This window comes from Oryx dammah, unplaced genomic scaffold, assembly GCF_014754425.2.
Source record: "Oryx dammah isolate SB20612 unplaced genomic scaffold, SCBI_Odam_1.1 HiC_scaffold_7, whole genome shotgun sequence".
NCBI lineage: Eukaryota > Metazoa > Chordata > Mammalia > Artiodactyla > Bovidae > Oryx > Oryx dammah.
In genome coordinates, this window is record NW_024070191.1 from 37,640,513 (window position 1) to 37,655,874 (window position 15,362).

The window sequence follows — 15,362 nt, forward strand, 5'->3', positions numbered from 1 at the left end:
TTGTACAAAACTGCGTCTTGTTTCTTGAGCAGTTTGACCTGGGTAATGTAACTTGCCACCACCTCCTCCCTTGGCATGGTCTTTTCAGAATGTGAGAAAACCCTTTCTGCCCAAGAGTACCAGGCATGACTGACCCTACTGCAAGATGGAATGAGGCCCATCGGGAGGGAGGGAAGATGGTGCTGTAGGTCTGACACGCATTTATCCAGGCAGGGCCCCGCTTTACCCCAAGGAATAGGAGCCACAGGCTCATCAAGTGATTCACCTGGTGTCCACAGGATTGAACTCGGAACTACATACTTTGAAGCGCATAGTCTTTCTCTTACCACAAAGAGTAAAAGGAAGTAAAAGAAAGAACTGGGAGACAAGAAAGAGAATTCAACAAAGACTCTACCGCAAAAAAAAGAGCCCCATTAATAACCTAACTTTTCAAAAAAAATACTTTGAGACTGATATTGTATTGGCCAGTAACATTTTAATTAACATATTTTTCAACATCTAGATCTTACAGATAATACATGTTTCAACTTTTAGTACTAGACAAAAATACCTAGTTCCCAAACTTGAAAATTCCAAATATCAGTGTTTGAAAAAAGGTATTAAAAAAAAGGTACATATAAAAAGCTTACATGAAGAAAAAAAATTTTTTTAAGAAATTAATTAAAGAAAAAAGGTACATGAAGAATTGTGGTTGCAAAAAGAGCCATGTAAGAAATTATTGGCTGTGTCAATCTCTTGGTACTTATGTTGACAAGTATTGGTTTATGCTTTGTCTTGAGAACTATTAGGTTATTTGGAAGCAATATCATTTCTCATTTTTCTTGGTTGAATTATAATCCCATGATACATGTGGTATTTCTGCTCAAATTTGACATTGGATATATGCTGGGAGAGTTTAATAAAAATTATTTCCTCTAAGTTCCAGTTACTGAATGATGGTTAAACACGTCTATGAATTCAACAGTCAACCAACATGTGAAGTTTTCTAACATATATCACTTTTTCCTCAAGAAAACCATAGGCCATCATTAAAATGTTTTAAACCTTTGCTATTATAAATCTGGAAAAGGTCCAGTACAGTTGAGCCACTCAGTCCTGTCCAACTCTTTGAGTCCCCATGGACTGCAGCATGCCAGGCTTCCCTGTCCATCACCAACTCCTGGAGCCTACTCAAACTCATATCCATCACATTGATGATGCCATCCAACCATCCCATCTTCTGTCATCCCCTTCTCCTCCTGCCTTCAATCTTTCCCAGCATCAGGGTCTTTTCCAGTGAGTCAGTTCTTCACATCATATGGCCAAAGTATTGGAGCTTCAGCTTCAGCATCAGTCCTTCCAATGAATATTCAGAACTGATTTCCTTTAGGATGGACTGGTTGGATCTCCTTGCAGTCCAAGGAACTCTCAAGAGTCTTCTCCAATACCACAGTTCAAAGGCATCAGTTCTTTGGTGCTCAACTTTCTTTATAGTCCAACTCTCAAATTTTTTTAAAAAAATGTTATCTAGTGATACATGCTGACATTTTTAAAGGGTGAAATGACATGATGTCTATGTTTTTCTTCAGTAAAATGTGGGAGTGTTGAGAAAATATGATAGATAAGCCTCTGGTTCCTAGTTGATAAACTGAGTGATAAGTAAATGGAGATTTATTATTTCATTCTCTCTATTTTTATAGACAGGCTTCCCTGGAGGCTTAGTGATAAAGAATCCATCTGTAATGCAAGAGAAGCAGGTTTGATCCCTGGGCCAGGAAGATCCTCTGGAGTAAGACATGGCAACCTATTCCTTACTCTTGCCTCGGAAATCCCATGGACAGAGGAGCCTGACAGGCTATAGTCCATGGGGTCGCAAAAGTCAGACACAACTTAGTGACAAAACAAAAACAATAACAAAAACAACTTTTATGGACATTAAAATTTTTGTGATTAAAAAGTTACAGCACCAGAAGTAATCATGAGACCGTTTTTACTGCTTCCTCTAAATGGTAAAAAATTTATCACCATGTTTGGGGATAAGCTTTTTCTCCAAGGAAATATTAAATATGTTTTTTAGATTTTCTTCTATTTCTTTCTCATTCAGTGTCTTAAATTCTACCAAATCTGTATTGTCCTTATAATTGAATCTCCTGTAGGTGAGGGTGAAACCCACTAAGCAATGAACACCTTCTGAGGTCTGCAAGGAGCAAAATGACTTGCTTGTAAACACAGATGCTGGAGACTCTTGGAGGTATGTATTCACAGACTCAAAGTCTTTAATCGTTCGAGGTTCAAGAGTAAAAGAGTAGATTTTCCGATACTTATTCTTTTCCAAGAGGTCAGAATCCAGAAACTCTTGGTTTGGGATGTACTGCTCTCTTCTGATTTGGTCCAGGTACCAGGTTCCTCTCTCTTCGGTCAAGCGGAAGATGCAAGGCATCTGGGGCTGGTACTTCCCAGAAATTAACTCTAGAGGCTGCCACATCTGGTAGGAGCGTCCAAATCCAGCGTCAGCTATGTAGTCCCTGCCATCGATGGTCACCTTCAGCAGGAGGTGAATCATGGCATTGCTGTATTTGTCGGTGAACGTGTTGTAAACATATCCCCCCAACATGGTGGTCTCAAAACCAATCGTGGTCAGAGCCCAGTACAGAAGGTGGTTGACTTGGAGACACCACCCACCCCGGTTCCTCCTGACAATTTGATCAAAAATGGCCTCTAAGTCCAAGTCCATGGCTTCCCCACAGTGGATGTTAAGGTTCTCAAAGGGAATGGCTTGAACCTGATGCTGAAGAATATCAGTTAATGTTTCCAAGTCCAATTTGTCCCTCGAGTTTTTATAACCAATTCTTTCAAAATATGCTTCAATGTTCATGGTTCCTTAAGGAGAGGAAAACAAACCAAAAGCAAATATATTACTTTTATACTTGGATTTCTTTGATTAGCTTGATTATAAGAAATTTATTTTAAATATTTAAATAAAATATTTTAATATGCCTTTAAATATTTAAGGCATAATTATAAGCCTTTTGTGTGTATGCTTTTGCTGTTTTAGTGCCTTTTGCATGTACAAGTTTGCAAATGAAGAAGAAAAGTATTTCTTCCATGTTTTGAGCATGAGAAGTTAGAAATCCAGATGAAGTGATGAGTAAAATCATAAAGAGCTTACGTGTGGTTTTCTTGGTGATGAGTTAAGGAGAGGTACAAATTGGCGTCAATTAAAATAGAGTTTACAAACAACATCTAATATAAACAGAAGAATGATATAATAGGGTACTTGACCCACTCAGTTTCCTCTTTAGCTGAACTTTACAGAAATTTCCCTACTCAACGAGTCAGTTTGTTCACAAACTGATTTATTCATTTATTCAGTAAATGGTTTGCTGAAATTTTATTATGTATAAATTACTAACCTAGTGGTTGCTTGTCTTAAAAAATCCTACATTTTATGGGGGCTGGTATGACACAGATAATGAAATCAATGAATTTTAAAAACACATACAGTTTCTTAGATTGGGATCAGTGCTCTGGAGAAAATAAAGCGAAGAAGGAAGATAAGACACGCACAGAGAGAGCTTCAGTTTCCAGTAAGGTGGGCAGAGAAAGCTTCACTGTAATTTTAAGGATGGGAGAGAAGGAGCCACGTCCATATGTGTGGGAGGATCACTCAGGAAGAACCAGAGGATTTTTAAAAAGTCTTAAACTGGAGCCTGCCTAGAATGTCCAAAGAACATTCAAGGAAGCCAGGAAGAAGGGAGCAGAGGGACTGAAAGGAAGCGTGGACCGAGATGAGGCCTGGCCTTCCGGCTCTTCCTCTGAAACGAGGAATCAACGTGAGAAGGGCAAGGGGAAGCCTGCAGCCTGGGCAAAGCGCACATCGTCCAGTCGATACGTATGGACAGGGACCCGCACTCACGGAGCTGAAAGAATCTGCGATCCCATGGACTGCAGCTCACCAGGCTTCCCTGTCCATCACCAACTCCCGGAGTTTACTCAAAGTCATGTCCACTGAGTCAGTGATGGTATCCAGCCATCTCATCCTCTGTCATCCCCTTCTCCTCCCGCCTTCAATGTGGCTACAGTTGACAGGGTCACACAAGAGTTGGATGCAACCGAGTGACTAGACAGCAGCAGCAGCCGACACACACACACGTACAGGGTTAGCTCCCCGTAACCTGTGCAGAGGCAAGTCACAGTGAAAAACTAAGGAAGAGAAAGGCAGAATTGACCCCTTTCATTATGGGACAGAGTAGAGAACATGTAAGAATTGTGGCTAAAGTACTTTAAAGACATATTTTAAAGGTGACTGAAGTGAAAGCTGTTCGACCCGCTGACCTCCGCCTCGGGTGCGGAGGGTAAAGAACAGTGTGCTCAGAGCGCCCTGCTCGGGCCAGGGCACCGCGGAGGACTCGGGACCGAGGCTGGTGTGGGCGGAGGCGGAGTGTCAGCCACTGGGTCCCTCAGGTCTCTCTGACCACCTGGCTGTGCCCCTGACCGGCCTGGCTTCAGGACCTGCACACGGACAGGATGAGGCAATTTCTAGAGGGCCCTGAAAGTCAGGCCAGAGAGATTTCTCTGTCACAAACAAATGCCTGTTGCTTCACCAAATGGACAAAGGCCAACAGTCATCTGGCTGCTGCAATGTACCCCTAAGTGTCACGGTTCTTCAGTGACCAATTACCTCTTTGATGTAGCCCCGGAGAGCGGGTTGAGATAAAGACCTCAGCTCCCAGCTTGGGGTCCAGCAGTGGTTTCAATTTTTAAATTTTATTTTACTGTATATTTTATTTTTGAGCTAGAGAAATCCTGATTCTTTCCCCAAACAAAATTGTAAGCCAAAGTCTAAAACAGAATAATTGAAAACAGGTTGGTCCAGAGGCCGTCTGGCCCTGAGATGCTGCCCTCACGGCTCAGAGGTGCAAGCGGCCCGAGCGGTCACGGGCCGAGGTGGCGTCGTCCATCCCAACTGCCTGCATTTCAGACAGGACCGCCTGGAAGAGCCTGAGACGGTGTGAGCGAGTGGATTTTCCTCCTGTGTGTGTTTCACAGCCTGTCTGTTTCCTGTGCTCTGTCTCAGTGACGGCATCCCACTGGATTGACACTAAGACTCACTCCCGACCCCAGGGCAGAGGGGCGTCTGCCTGACTCTGGGGTGGAAGGGAGCTGCGCGGCCAGCCCTGCTCAGAGGCCGTCGGACGGCCCGCCTTGGCACGCCGAAGGCCCGCGGCTCCGCCAGGGCCCCGCGCTGGAGCCGCAGGGTCAGGCAGGTACTGCGGGGCCCGCTGAGCAGGCAGGCCCCCAGAGCCCGGCTAGACGGCAGAAGCCGAACAAAGCCAGGCTCCGGGACAGAAGTGTGAGGGAGTTGATAGTCTAGAAAAACAACCCTCGTTTTGAGGGAAGGAATGGAGGAGGAACTAAAGTGAGGTCCCAGGGGCAGGGAGTGAGGCGCCCAAGTCAGACTCTGGGCCACAAGCAGGGGCAGTATCTCCCGCCAGCCTTTCTGCCGTGACTGAAAGTGTTAGTTACTCAGTCATGTCCGACTCTTTGGACACCATAGACTGTAGCCCTCGAGGCTCCTCTGTCCATGAGATTCTCCAGGCAAGAACGCTGAAGTGGGCTGCCGTGCCCTCCTCCAGGGGAGCTTCTGGACCCAGGGATGGAATCCCTGTCTCCTGCATTGCAGGCAGATTTTTTACCATCTGAGGCACCAGACGGGAAGCCCGTCATGACTGAACAAATTATTAAAAATTGGTGTGACAATCACACGACCTAACTAAACCACTTAAAGTGAACAATTCAGTCCTTTAGTACCTTCCCAATTTGGTGCAGCCACCCTTCTGGTTAGTTCCGAACTCTCTCACTCCCCCAGTAAGACCCCAGACTCGTGGGCAGTTACTCCCCAACCCCTCCCACCTCTGCAGCCACCAGGCGCCTTCCTGTCTCTCTGAGGGCTTCCAGCTTCAGCCGCTGCAAACAGTGCTGCAGACAGAATCTGCACCCAAGTGCTTTTTCCTGTATCTGATTTCAATTCACTGGGTATGTGCTTAGAATAGAGCTGCCCAGCTGAAGAGTAGGATTTAGAGATGCTTCCGATGGCTTTTCTTTCCCTGTGCTCTGAGTTTCTTTTCCTCTCCTTCCCACCCCTTTCCTTTGCTGTTCAGTTGCTCAGTCGTGTCTGACTCTTCACTATCCCATGGACTGTAGCCCACCACACTCCCCTGTCCATGGGATTTCCCAGGCAAGAATACTGGAGCGGGTTGCCATTTCCTTCTCCAGGGGGTCTTCCTGATCCAGGGTTCGAAGCTGTGGCTCCTGCATTGCAGGTGGATTTTTTTTGCCGTGAGCCACCAGGAAAGCCCTCCCTTCCCTTTTCTTACCTGTTTTTTTGGTGTCGAAGCTTACTGCAAGGACCTGTGAACCAGCCCAGGTCTAGGGGGTAAATGGCCAGCCCAGTAATCTTCTGGATGAAAAAAAAGAGGTTGCCTGGCAAGCCAAGCCCACAGCCCCTCTTCACAATGCTGAGAGTACAGGCAGCCTGCAGAGCCGCCAGTCCAAGGAAAACAGCCAAAGGTCAGACTCCGTCAGCGGAAAGGTCTGAATGTTTGTTTTGCCTTTTATTCTCTTTTGAGGAGAAGTAGAAACTCAGATCTGTGGCTGTAATCTGCCTGTTTTTACAACCGGCTCTGAACCGTTGAAACCTGTCAAGGCCAAACAAAATAAGTCTCTGGGTGGGATGGAACTATATATACAGTTGGCGGGTAATAACTTTTCTGAGTGTGAGAGGGTGGGGTCAGCTTTTGTGTGGCTGAGAAGCTAAACAGTGACTCAAGGGAAGGGAGAGTTGGGTGATCAGAGAGCAAGCAGGCATATCGTTTTTGTGGGCGCAGGGCAGGGCAGGGGAGCAAAGTCCAGAGCAGGGGGCTCACAGGGCCCCTGGCTTCAGAGCCAGGCTCAGAGGAGCTCACAGGCTCCTCTCTCCTGTGGAACTCTGCTCATCAGTGCCCAGGGAATGCTGTTGCTTGCTTGATGGTGAGACAGTTGTTCCTGGCGTGTGTGGCCCCTGGAGACCCTTGGGCCCCTCCTTCTATCCAGAGAAAACCTCCCCAAGAATTCCCTTACACTGTGCAGACAACGCAACCCAGCCTCCCTGGGTGTTTTGGGACCAATAGAGAACTTCTGATCCCTTAATGCCAGAGGAGCCGGAGTGGTCCTGAACTTGCAGCCTGCAGGACTGACTGAGCCCTTCGGGACACGCCCAGTTAGGTTCAGAGAAGGTGGGCATCACTGTTGCAATTGTCCGAGAGGAGAACCCTGTCCTCTGAAACACGTGTTGTACACATTAGCTATCTTTTATATATTCCTTTAATCCTCACAACAGACTTTCTAAGAAAGCTCTCTTATTAGCTCCAGCGTTCTGAGGGATAAACTGACGTTTAGAGATGCTTCTGTGTCCTGCCGAGTCTTCCCAGCTGGCATGTTGGGTGGCTGTGACGCTAACCCTCACAGCTGCAGTGGGGGTCTGTGACCCCTCAGTTATCCAGCACAGCAATTACAGCGTAAGCACGTGTCAGGCAAACTTCCTGAACTGTCCTGGGACCTGAAATTCAGGCCTATGGAGTCTCCAGTCTCCCAGACTAGCATTTGAAACAGGATCAAGCCCCAATTTCCAAGCATAAACAGGTCACTCACCGAGCTCTCTGGGGCCCACGACCAGGAACCAGGGTGACAGCCACCCTCCCACTTCCTGGCCCAGCCCAGGAAGAGCCCTCCTTCCAGTCTGCGAAGTGCTCCGCCCCCTGAGTCTAGTTACCAGCACCCCGGAGCTCTGGGAAATGTAGTCGTGGGGACTTGGGTTGACCCTGTGCCCCTCCTGTTCCAGTGTACCCTGGTGAGCCAAGGCCCCAGGGTTCAAAGGGGAGGGACCTTGTAGTCCATACAGTTCTTACTCTTAGGCAGCCTGAACATGGATGTCCTGTGTGTGCTGTGGGAGGTTAGGGTTTTGAGAGGCTCCAGGAAGTGCAGACCCATTAGCCTAGAGGAGCAGGAGGACATGGATGTTTTAAATCACCACCTCCGCAGGTTATGACAGCACTTCCTCATCAATTTCCAGGAAGCCCCTAACTTTCTATTCGTCCCCAAGAGGCACTGTGTAATGTGGTCTAAATTTATCCACATAGAAGTTGTGAGAGTGACATACATAATCTGCTTTTGCTTCTGTGTTTCTGGTTTATGTTAATGATATTAGCCTATCACTCTTGCTGTCTCTAATGCATTTCCCTCTATGTTGTTGCTTAGTTGCTAAGTTATATCCGACTCTTTTGAGACCCCATGAACTTGTAACCTGCCAGGTTCCTCTGTCCATGGGATTCTCTAAGGCAAGACTACTGGAGTGGGTTGCCATTTCCTTCTCCAGGGGATCTTCTCGATCCAGGGATCAAACTTGGGTCTCCTTCATTGGTGGATTCTTTACCACTGAGCCCCCCAGGAAGCCTCATTTCCCTCTAAGCTTTATTTCTGTAACCATCTTCATGACACAAGTGTTGCCTTCTGCTCTCTCAAGCACTGAGAGTTCAAGTCCGTGCCTCTGGTATGACTTAACATGAACTCGGGACTCTCTGCCTGAAGGCTTTCTCTTGGCCTCTGCTTGGGCAGGTCAGATGGGCCTTTGACTAACAGCCCTGGAACACCACTCAGCCCTGAAATGGGAGTGGGAGCATCCGTTTCCAGTGCTCTAGACAGCTGCACGGATACTGTATCCAGAGCATGTGTGTGTCAGTTGCACAGTCCAGCTCTTTGCGACCCTGTAGATTGTAGTCCCCAGGCTCCCCTGTCCATGGGATTCTCCAGGCAGGAACACTGGAGTGGGTTGCCCCTTCCTTCTCCAATGTGCATAGTATATGAGGGTAACCCCATTACTTTGGATGCCTCATATCCATGGAGCATCTGCATCAGGTATAGTAGTTAAAAAAAAAAAGAAAAAGAAGTAGCTTTAATGTGTTCCTGACAAAGCACTGTGATTAAAATGATGTATTTTATACAAAGCAGAATCTCCTGAATCCTCAGCTTATGTTACTCAAAGTGTCGCAGACTCACTTGCATCCTTATCACCTAGGGTTCCTGTTACACGTGTAGGTAAGCGGTAATCACTCACAGCTGGTGAGCCAGAATTGGGTCTGCATGTTTAACAAGCTCACAGGCTGAAGCTGATGCACGCCGATATACTTTTGTGGTTTCCCTTTAAGACGGCTAACGTTCAAGTTCAATCCAGATTAAGTGTAAAAAAAAAAAAAATCTCAAATTCTTTGGAACATATAAAAAGGTTGGAGGGTTGGCTGAAGACCTTTCCACATTCTAAGATCTGTGTGTGTTTTATTGCCCCCAGTATAATGAGCTTACCTGAATTCAGTGATGAATAGTGGCTGCAGGCCCTACTAGCAGGGCTGAAAGTATGCAGCCTCTGTCCTGTGTGAGTTAACACATGTGGAGTTAAAATTGTTATAAGTGAAATTCCTTGTATTCATTACATTCAGCGGGCTCTTCTCCAGTGCAAAAATCCTTGTTATTGACAAGGAAGAAGAGACCTGTGAAAAATCATTCACAGAATATTCATTCAGTCATTTCTCTACACGTGAATTTGAGGCAGCTCCTTCAGTGACGGTCTTCATTTGAAATCTCCCCATGTTAGTTTATATTCACAGGCAGTGTTGCTTTGCTAATTCACATAGATTGTCTCTCTGGTAGCCCCTCAGAGGTCATAGCTTTCTGATTAAGTTTTAGGTCTTCTTTATGTTTCAAACTCTTTCATATCCATGAACTATGTTTAATCAATTACCCTTTTATTGAAACTCAGGTCACACTTTGACAAGAGTCCTCAGATTGTTCCATCCTTCATTCAGTTCAGTTCAGTTGCTCAGTCTTGTCCAACTCTTTGCGACCCCATGGACTGCAGCACGCCAGGCCTCCCTGTCCATCACCAACTCCCAGAGCTTGCTCAAACTCATGTCCATTGAGTCGGTAATGCCAGCCAACCATCTCATCCTCTGTCGTCCCCTTCTCCTCCCGCCTTCAATCTTTCCCAGCATCAGGGTCTTTTCAAATGAGTCAGCTCTTCGCATCAGGTGGCCAAGGGATTGGAGTTTCATCTTGAGCATCAGTCCTTCCAATGAATATTCAGGACTTACTTCCTTTAGGATGGACTGGTTGGATCTCCTTGCAGTCCAAGGGACTCTCAAGAGTCTTCTCCAACACCACAGTTCAAAAGCATCAATTCTTCAGCACTCAGCTTTCTTTATAGTCCAACTCTCACATCCGTACATGACTACTGGAAAAAGCACAGCTTTGACTAGACGGACTTTGTTGGCAAAGTAATGTCTCTGCTTTTTAATATGCTGTCTAGGTTGGTCATAAGTTTTCTTCCAAGGAGCAAGTGTCTTTTTATTTCATGGCTGCAGTCACCATCTACAGTGATTTTGGAACTCCCCCCGCCAAAAAAATAGTCTGTCAGTGTTTCCACTGTTTCCCCATCTATTTCCCATGAAGTGATGGGACCAGATGCCATGCTCTTAGTTTTTTAAATGTTGAGCTTTAAGCCAACTTTTTCACTCTCCTGTTTCCCTCTCATCAAGAGGCTCTTTCATTTTTCTTCACTTTCTGCCATAACTGTGGTGTCATCTTCATATCTGAGGTTATTGATATTTCTCCTGGCAAACTTGATTCCAGCTTGTGCTTCATCTAGCCCAGCATTTCCCCTGAGGTCCTGGATTATTTCTAGGAAGCCATTTTCCTTAGTTTCCTGGTAAGTCAGTGGATCCTTGAAAGCACCCTTTGAAAACATTCAGCCAAAATGTTCCATGAACTACCATGAGCCACATTATTGTCACCACAGCTAGGCTGAGTTTGCAACCAGCTGGTCCAGAAAAACTGAAAGTGCACATTCCAGCTCTGTTGGGGTCAGCCACGTGACTGGGGTCTAATTTTAAGATGATGACACTGTTGCTTGCTGATTGCTACTTCGGTGTCTGTGTCTCTTGGGTAACTGTTTCTCTGTGATTCATTTCATCTAAACCTCTGTCTTCTCTCATCTAACCTGTGTCTGCTCTGAGAGAGATTCCTGGATTCTCTCTTTAGGGTCTTCGAACCGAACCTAATATTTAGGTCTTCCCTGTAGCTCAAACAATGAAGAGTTTGCCTGCAATGTGGGAGACCTGGGTTCGATCCCTGGGTGTTGGGAAGATCCGCTGGAGGAGGAATGGTGATCCACTCCACTATTCTTGCCTGGGGAGCCATGGACAGAGGAGACTGGTGGGCCGTAAAGGGGTGGCAAAGAGTCAGATACGACTGAGCAACTAACACTAACCTAATGTTAATCAAGAGCATCCTGTCCCACACCTTAAAGGGAGTCAAAGCGAAAAGTGAAAGTTAGTCACACAGTCATGTCCGACTCTTTGCGATCCCATGGACTGTAGCCCACCAGGCTCCTCTGTCCATGGGATTCTCCAGGCAAGAGTACTGGAGTGGGTTGCCATTTCCTTCTCCAGGGGATCTTCCCGACCCAGGGATCGAACCCGAGTCTCCTGCACTGCAGGTGGATTCTTTACCATCTGAGCTACTAGGAAAGCCCAAAGGAAGTCAACTTGAATTCAAATTCATGACCCTGACATACAGGCCTCAGGAAAACTTGAGAACTAAAAATTGTTCTGTTTTTAGAGGTGGGAGGTGAGCCATTATGGTCTATAGGGAAAATTATTGGGCTGGCGGTAAGCAGCTGTATCCTACCTAAATCATTATATTTTTTCCTTCTCTTAAAACCAACTTCCAATTTTCCTGTAGATTTTATTTAACAACCTCAATACTGGAGTGATGAGTGGTGTTACCCACCCTGGTGATGTGTGGAGACAAGTTCCCACAGGCTGGTGTTATTTATCACGAACATCCAAAGTGAACCTGGCTGACGTCACCTGCATTGATCTAACCAGCTGTGTCCTCCCACTGACACAGGCTATTTGGCCTCTAAATCCGCTGTGATAAAACCACCGGCCCAGGTCAACAAGGTGAATTTTAAAATGTTCTGTAACAGCCCACGTGGTTTGCCTTCAGTCAAGGTTTGACCCACTGGGGTTCAGGCCATGCTTTCTTGTCAAGGTGTCCTTGCCCGTGGGGTAGGTCCAGACAGTTACTAACTCAAAGGGAACATTATCTTCTGTGTAGCCAACGCTTTTCACCTTCTGCTTGTGCAGCCCTTTTCTTCAGCTGCTGTTATATGTCCAGCCCGGGTGCAGTGTGGGAGGAATCCTTTTAGACAACAGTAATAGTTTGCATGAAGTGCATAAAATAATCTGTTCATTTTGTTAAAAACGGAACATTTGTTTCTGTATAATTGTCATTTTACAGTGGATTTTAGGTGCAGTCTTTGAACCAGGAGGACAGTTTGTAGGTCAGTCTTCCTTACATAGTTTTAATTTAAAAATCCTCCCCTTGCCACTGTTTCCTCCTCTTCCAATAAACACACAGAACTAGGGCATTTGTTTTACAGAGAGCTATGGGTAAAACATTTTGTCGTCTGTGTCAGTAGCTCAGTTGTGTCTGTTTGCAACCCATGGACTGTAGCCCATCAGGCTCCTCTGTCAATGGGATTCTCCAAGCAAATATAGGAAGGGGATTGTAATTTCCTTCTCCAGGGGATCTTCCTGACCCAGGGATCAAACCGGGGTCTTCTGCCACTGCAGGCAAGATTCTTTACCATCTCAACCACCGGGGAAGCCCAACATTTTGTCACAGATTAAAGCTTTTTTAAATTGCTTTTTTGTGCTGGATTTTTTTTTTTTTTCTTTCATCAGATGAATGAAGAAAGTAGTGTTTCAACCTTTGGAACTATAAGTTCGTATACTTGGTCTTTCTGTTTGAGTTTAAGCTGATTTGAATCTAGCAGACTGGTTCTTCTGTCTGCTAGCGGGGCCCTCATCACTCAGGCCCCACAGCCCATACCTGAGACTCCTCCTGGATGACCCCGCCCCAGACTCCTCACGTCCATACACTGAGTCCTGTTGATGTGTCCCGTCTGTTAACCCAGACAGTTTGCCTTCTGGATCCACTGTCCTGAGGCCACTTTTCCTCCTTCCTTCTCTCTCGTCCTCCCCTCCCGCCTTATCTCACACTCTTGTCTCCAATGTTGACCCTATACTGGGCACTGCCTGTTCTTCTAGCGCTCGTTATCAAAAGCATAGACGATGTTTGTGGAAATGGTGCCAGACAGGAGAACAAAGTTTTGGTGAAGTTCCTTTATCCCCAGCTGTGGTTTGCTCCATGGCCTTGAAAAAGTAAACCCCTTACTAGACAAGATGCTTTTCTATTCATTGGCCATTTCAGTAACTTACCCACAGGTCTGGGCCTTCCCAAGATTCGTTAGTGGTAAGGAACCTGCCTACCCATGGAGGAGATGTTAAAGATGCAGGTTCAATCCCTGGGTCGGGGAAGATGTGCTGGAGGAAGAAAGGGCACCCCACTCTGGTGTTCTTGCCTGGAGAATCCCATGGACGGAGGAGTGGACTACATACAGTCCATGGGGTTGCAAAGAGTTCGGACAGGACTGAAGTGACTTAGAATGCACGCGCAGCGTAGGTCTGACTGTTGACTGAAGGTGGCTGGTCTAAACCGGACTTGGCTGGATTTGTGCATCTGCAGGTCAGCTCATCCAGGCCGGGCTCCGCTGCAACGTCTCTCCTTCTCCTGTCTTTGTCCTCCTCGGGAGGATGGTCAGGATTCAAGTTCTCAGGGTTGATCTGTATTTTCTCACTTGTCAAATCCCTGACCTGGATTACCATGTCTCATTTTCCATCTCTGCCCATCCCCCAAAGCTGTCCTTTCTCTATCTCCCTCCCAATCTATCCTTCCATTAGTAGAAAATGTTCCTTTTTATAAATGAAAGCCTCACCCTTAGTTTCTCCTTACCATCAGGCTCAAGGTTCCTGTCCTTCCATAAATGTTCTTTCCATCCCCTCACTCACCTCCCAGCCATCCAGGACAGTTTTAGCTCCTTGCCAATATGGTTTTCCTCTGATCCCAGGGCTTTGTATCCGCTCTTCTCCTGCCTGTAGAGTTCATCTCCTTATCCCTACTTCAGCCACCTCCCCATCAGATTTCTTCAAGTTCAGTAAGACCCTTTCTTCAGGGGAGTCTTCCCTAACTCTCCCTACTGAAAGGTTGCTGCTGTGGGCCGTGTGTTACGCCAGGATTTGTGACCTCCGCAGGAGAAGAGTTCGATCTGGGGTCAGAGATGAGGCTGACATAGACATAAGTAGGGAAAGAAAGCGTGTCCGCTTGCTAGTTTTTAGCAAGGCATTTTATGTCTGTTGGCAAGCTGCTAATCAGATAAGAGAGACCACAAAGCTGAGGGAATTTCATCCGGCCCTTCTCCTACAAAATGCACTTTTGAGACAGGATGGCACAAGGTGTCCCACAGCCATAAACAACTGACATGAATACTGGTTTGTTGAGCGATTATCAGCCCAAGGTTTGAGAAAACAAACAAACAAACAAAAAAGGTTAGTCTTAGGCAGAACCGAATTCATCAACAGAGAAGGAAATAAAACATCTGCCACTTGCAATTTATTTCCTTCTGCCACTTTGACACCTCTGGCCTTCCTGCCTGTTACCCTCTCACCATCAGCTCCCAGAGCACCTCTGTAATTCACACTCTTATATTCATCAGGCTTCCTAGGTGGTTCAGCTGTGAAAAGTCTGTCTGCCCCTGCAGGAGAAGTGGGTTTCAATCCCCTGGAGAAGGGAAGGCCATCCACTCCTTATTCTTGCCTGGAGAACCCATGGACAGAGGGGCGTGGCAAGCAACAGTCCACAGGATCGCAAGAGAGTCGACACGGCTCAGCGGCTGAACAACAACATTCGTCAGATTGTCAGTTCCTATTTGATTTCTCTGCTGGGCTGAAAACTTCATGAAAGCAGGGTTGGTGTCTGGCTCATGGTTCTCTCCCAGTACCAAGAAAAGGTGGTTTCCAGTCACTATTGAATAGATGATTGAAAGGTGGTGGAAGGGGCCCGGCTCTGTGATAATCCCAAGATGCCAATATTTCCTCAGGATTTGGAGAAGGTCTGGACTGCAAGGAGATCCAACCAGTCCATCATGAAGGAAATCAGTCCTGAGTATTCCTTGGAAGGACTAATGCTGAAGCTGAAACTCCAATACTTTGGCCACCTGATGCGAAGAACTGACTCATTGGTAAAGACCCTGATGCTGGGAAAGATTGAAGGCAGGAGGAGAAGGGTGAGACAGAGAACAAGAGGGGTTGGATGGCATCACTGACTTGATGGACCTGAGTTTGAGCAAGCTCCAGGAGATGGTAAAGGACAGAGAAGCCTGGTGTGCTGCA

The 15,362-nt window shown here is 46.4% G+C and overlaps 1 protein-coding gene and 1 long non-coding RNA gene across 2 annotated transcripts; both read right to left on the reverse strand.

Annotated features, from left to right (window-relative positions):
* Positions 1-450: 450 nt before the first annotated feature.
* Positions 451-3,880, reverse strand: NAT1 (N-acetyltransferase 1). Its single transcript, XM_040243289.1, has one exon. It carries the CDS (start codon positions 2,852-2,854, stop codon positions 1,982-1,984), a length of 873 nt encoding a protein of 290 aa, XP_040099223.1. The 5' UTR covers positions 2,855-3,880; the 3' UTR covers positions 451-1,981.
* Positions 3,881-6,307: 2,427 nt separating this feature from the next.
* Positions 6,308-7,722, reverse strand: LOC120865876. Its single transcript, XR_005721540.1, has 2 exons — positions 7,669-7,722; positions 6,308-6,677 (listed from the first exon to the last, which is right to left on the reverse strand). It is a non-coding gene; the product is annotated as an uncharacterized LOC120865876 (long non-coding RNA).
* Positions 7,723-15,362: the final 7,640 nt, after the last annotated feature.

Bases quoted from the DNA above. Each gene is read 5' to 3' on its own strand.
- NAT1 (XM_040243289.1), bottom strand. From the start codon at position 2,854: ATGAACATTGAAGCATATTTTGAAAGAATTGGTTATAAAAACTCGAGG.